Source organism: Elephantulus edwardii, unplaced genomic scaffold, assembly GCF_000299155.1.
Source record: "Elephantulus edwardii isolate Elephantulus edwardi_28Jun2011 unplaced genomic scaffold, EleEdw1.0 scaffold00006, whole genome shotgun sequence".
In the NCBI taxonomy this organism is placed as follows: domain Eukaryota; kingdom Metazoa; phylum Chordata; class Mammalia; order Macroscelidea; family Macroscelididae; genus Elephantulus; species Elephantulus edwardii.
The window spans coordinates 26,612,741-26,617,896 of NW_006399756.1; the positions used below are offsets into that span (position 1 = coordinate 26,612,741).

The 5,156-nt window shown below is 39.8% G+C and overlaps 1 protein-coding gene across 1 annotated transcript in view; it reads left to right on the top strand.

The window, feature by feature from the left end:
* Positions 1-5,156, top strand: part of WDR96 (WD repeat domain 96) — a 92,363-nt gene that overhangs the window by 13,877 nt on the left and 73,330 nt on the right. The window contains exon 6 of the mRNA XM_006880176.1: positions 3,259-3,418. Coding sequence (XP_006880238.1) covers positions 3,259-3,418 — 160 coding nt within the window. The remainder of the gene's footprint in view (positions 1-3,258; positions 3,419-5,156) is intronic.

Here is a 5,156-nt window from a genome sequence, read left to right on the forward strand (position 1 = left end):
CGATAGCGACCCTATGTACAACAACCCTAAACTCCGCTCTGTCCTGTGCCAATCGCACTGTCTCTGACACTCCCATCCCGATTATCCCAGTCACTGAATCAATCCACCTCATAGAGGGCCCTGGCTTGGGTCAGGCTCGCTTTCGTCTTTAAATTGGCACCCTCATTCTTTAGCACTTTAGGACCTCATTTTAGAGGTCCTTGGGAGGAGTTTCCCCAGCGCGATCATACCTTTGGCTTCTTGACTGCCATTCCCATGGATATTGATTATGAATCCACGTGAAATTAAATCCTAGTCAATATCAATCTTTTCTCCATTTCATGGTGTTCTTTACCAGTGTAATTGTGAAGATTTCTGTTTTCTTGCTTTTGAGGTGTAATCCATACTAGAGTCTATAATCTTTGAGTTTCTTCAAAAAAGTGCATCAGACTATGCAGCCTTGTGCTTTCACCCCCATTCATCCGCCCTCAAATGGGAAGGCTCTGGCGGGGACCTGAAAAGACTGGATAATAGTGGGCAAGACCCAATCAATGGTGATTGATTTTATAATGCATAATACATAATGCATGGGAATGATGGGTGAAACACTATGTATATGAACTTTGTGAGCAAATCAGTAGAAAAGAAAATTTAAACATTTTAAAAAATAAAAGAGTGTGCAGAACAGCAACAATAAAAGTGCTTCAAATCTTCATTTTCTGTGACCAGCTGAGCTGTCTGCATTTCATAGGTCCCTGATGAGCCCTACCTGAATCTTGTTGCTATGTGCTTCTTCATATAATCCAGCTTCTTTGATTATTTGCTAAGCATGCAGGTTGAATAGCATGGTAACAGGCAAAGATGAAGAAATTTAAGATGTCCATTAACTTGTCTTGGACCAGGCCCATATCCAATTGACAACTTTTGTGGCAAGAGACAATGAAGAAGTCCAATATCTGCAGTCAAGTCAAAGACACGGCCTAAAGGGAGCTCTGGTGGCCTAATGGTAAGAAGCTGTGCTGCAATCCCAAAGGTGCGCAGTTCTAATGCACCAGATGCTTTGCTGGAGAAGGTGGAGCAATCTCCTCCTGTGCCAGTCAGATTAGATTCAACAGTACACAACAAGAAAATAAAAAAACAACCAACAAAACAAAGACAGGGCCTGACTGTGGAGTGGACCATCACCTACTCATATGGAAGTTCAGACTGAAGGTGAAGAAAGGAAACAGGTCAACGGTTCATGCAAGGGTATCATTCATGAAGAAATTAAAAAAAAAAAAAGAAACGCATTAAAAAGAGAAGAAAAGATAATATGGATGTTACACGAAAACCTCTAACCCTGAAATGAAAAGAAGGCAAGGGGATGGGATTTTGAAGTAAGATAGCTGAACAAGAGATTTCAAAGGGCAGCTTGAGAAGACAGAGAAAAATATTATAATGAAATGTGCGAGGAGCTAGAGTTAGAAAACCAAAAGGGAAGAAAACACTTAGCATTTCTCAAGCTGAATGAACTGGAGAATAAATCCAAGGCTTTCATTATGATATAGAAGAAAGCAATTGGAAAAATTTTAGATGATACAGGAAGCATCAAAAGAAGGTGGAAGGAGTACATATTCTCTCTACCAAAAGAGTTGGTTGGTACAGAACCGTCTCAGTAAGTAGCACATGAACAAGAACCAGTGGTAATGAAGGAAGAAGTTTAAGTTGCACTGAAGACATTGGTAAAAAGGCCTCAGGAATTGATGGAATACCAATTGAGATGTTTCAGGTAACAGATGCACCCCTGGAACTGCTCATTAATCGATGCTGGGAAATTTGGAAAACAGCTACCTGGCTAACACACTGGAAGAGATCCAGTTTTATTCACTTAAAAACAAAACAAAACAAAACAATCTACACAGTCATGCAGCAGGGTGTGGAAATTACAGAAAAATACATAAACAAAATAAAATCTTGCTGAAGATTATTTTTAAATGTCTGGAATAGTCCATTGACAGAGAATTTCTGGAAGTTCAAGCTACATTCACAAGAGGCCGTGGACTGAGCACTATTATTACTAATGTCAGATGGATGTTGACTGAAAACAGACAATATCAGAAAGATGTTTATTTGTGTTCTGTTAACTCTGTTAAGGCTTTTGCTGTGTGAATTGTAATATATTATTCCTGACATTGAGAAAAATGGGCATCCCCAAACATTTCATTGTGCTCATGCAAACCCAACACCTACACCAAGAAACTGTTGTCCCCACAGAACAAGGAAACAATGCATGGTTCAACATCAAGAAGGGTGTGCATCAGGGTTATACTCTTAGTCCTATTCAAACTGTGAGCCAAGTATTCAGGAAGCTGGATTATGTGAAGAGTAAGGTGGCATCAGAATTGGAACAAAACTCATCACCACCCTGCATTATACCAATAATTCAACTTTGCTTGAAGTGAAAACTTGAAGCACTTTCTGAAGATCAAAGACTACAGCCTTCACTGTTAATTACATCTCACACCACGAAGAGAACAAAATTCCTCACCACTGGACTAATGGATAACATTCTGATGAACAGAGACAAGATTGAGTTTGTCAAGGATTTCATCTTGGATCCACAGTCAGTACCCATGATAGCAGTAGTCAAGAAACCAAAAGCAAGGGGAGCTCTGGTGGCCTAGTGGCAAGAAGCTGCACTGCAATCCCAGAAGAGCACAGTTCGAATCCACCAGATGCTCTGCCGGGAAAGGAGGGACAATCTCCCCCTGTACCAGTCAGATCTGATTTGACAGTACACGCACACACACAAATAATAAAATTAAAAAAAAAAAAAAGAAACCAAAAGCATTGCATTGGGAAAATCTATGGGATAGTACATCCCAGCTTCATGCAGAACTGGAGTAAGGAAAGGAGTGAATCTTCCATTTGGGTAGAAGATTGGTGAAAACTTTCTTCAAAAGAATGTTTTTAGCTAGACTATAACTTTTATAGATTAAGATATTAGGGGGAGGAATATACTAAAAAATAATACCAAAATTAATACTCAACACTTTTATGATAGCTTATGGCCATTGAAGAATTCAGAATGTGTGGACAAGCATAGCTTATCTTTCACTCATCCATTATAATGGAAAGAGATGGAGTGAGGAATTAGACATTCACTTAGCTGTTGGCAAATGACAAAGCCAAGGAATTTATATATATTATTTTGTTTCTTTCTAAAAATTCTTTTTCTGGGTATTTCTCTGACTTGCATGCCATGATTATTAACTTAAGGGTTTTACTATTTCCTTTCAGCCAAAAGATGATCTCTGTCCTTTGCTACACCCAACTATACACTGCTGGACTTCATCCAATGACCTGTATGTCGGCTGTGAGGAGGGTTATCTTTTGATGGTTAACGGGGAAACTTTGAAGGTTACTGTGCTTAATAAAACAGAAGAACCAGAATCCTCGGGTGAGAAACTACACGATTTCTTATTTGCAAAAGTGTAGCCATGTATATTGTTTTGTAATACTTAAAAATTATAATCTAGACCCCATTTCTCTCTATTTATTTTTTTTTACAAACACCATTGATGGCTTCTCCTTAGTCATCTGTGTTTATTTATTTAGTTAGTCACCAAGTTCCATGGAACATTACTTTGTCCTATTGAACGCTACATTATAGCTGATGTTTACTGAGTGTTGTTGAGTTCTATGTGTTTGCTGTCCGCTTGTATGTTTCATGTAATCCTCCACACAATGACTAAATTTATTTCCATGATATCGATAAAGAATGGTGCCTTTGAGAAGTTAGGAAATGTACAGTAGTGGAGTTGGTACCTGAAACCAGGCACAATGACCTCCAAGGAGTCCAGATTCTTAGCTATTGCACTGTGTTCTGTCCAGCTTAATCAGCTAATTATGCCCTTTATTGCCTCCAACCCCCCCTCAACCTCTTTCTCTATCTTGATCATCTCATTTTAAAGTCCAGCTGCTATCTTGAAAAACCACCTTTGTGTTTGCTGATTAGAATATCAAAGATAATCTAGTCTGTTAGTTCTGGCATCCATTCCTGTCTGGTCAACTGTAGTCAAGGCTGGGCTTAACCACAGTCAAAGGACCTGATTCCATGTATTGGGGACAAGATAGAGATACTTTGAGAAGGGAGCTGGCCTTGGCCAGGGCACTCTCCACTCCAATCACCCATATTACACATCTGATTCCTGCAGCAGCATGAGACTGACTTCACTGTCACTAATCTACCTTTGATCTAAGCCAGGCAGCTCTTTGCTGACCCATTACCCTTCATGAAGACCGTCTTCACACATGCAGCTTAAGGACAGTTCTGCCTCGATTTCAATACCTTCTCACCCACTGTTAATATTACTTTCTCCTGCTTTCTACATGAGTTCCCTGATCTTTCTAATCAGTTCTTCACTTCATTTCACACACACACACACACACACACACACACACACACACACACCTTTATTCCTTTATCACTTGACCTCCATTCCCAGCTCAAATTCCACCTCCTTCAGAACACTTTCCCCAGCTGCTGTATCCCTCTCGCATTCCATCTCTTAATCTCTCACTCTCAGTTAGACTTTGCTGATGAAGCCGAGACAATTATGATTTTTTTTCCCTACTGCCCCTTTCATCCCCATCCCCTTTATTCTCACCTGTGTCCTGCAAACTCACTCCTCTCCGTAATCACACATCCACCATGGTAATCTGGAAAGCACTGTCAAATAGAACCCTCTCTTCTGACACTCCAACTTGAGCTCCTCCAAGTTGATCCTTCTAGCATTTCTCATCTTTTCTCTGCTCTCTCCACATTCTCTCACCTGATACCTGTAGGTGCCTTTACCTGGAATACCCTTCTTTTTCTTATCCAACTGGTGAAATGATCCTCCTTTAAGGAGGCTTCCCTGTCCTAACCCCAGCCCCAATTTTAAGGCCAAATTGAATGTCTCCATCTGCTATTCATCAGGATCTCCTCTTTGTTCGAGCCTTATCCTGGGCTTCTATGGTTGCCAATTGTTATGCCTATCTTTCCCACTAGTCACCATTTGGCTCCAAAATCTGATCTCAGAAATGATAGTACAGTAAATTGGCACTTCTCTGTGTTGACAAAAAGAATTAATAAACCAGCATTTCATTTTTTAAACTCTTAACATGTTTTATACGATTTAATACTTAAAAATATG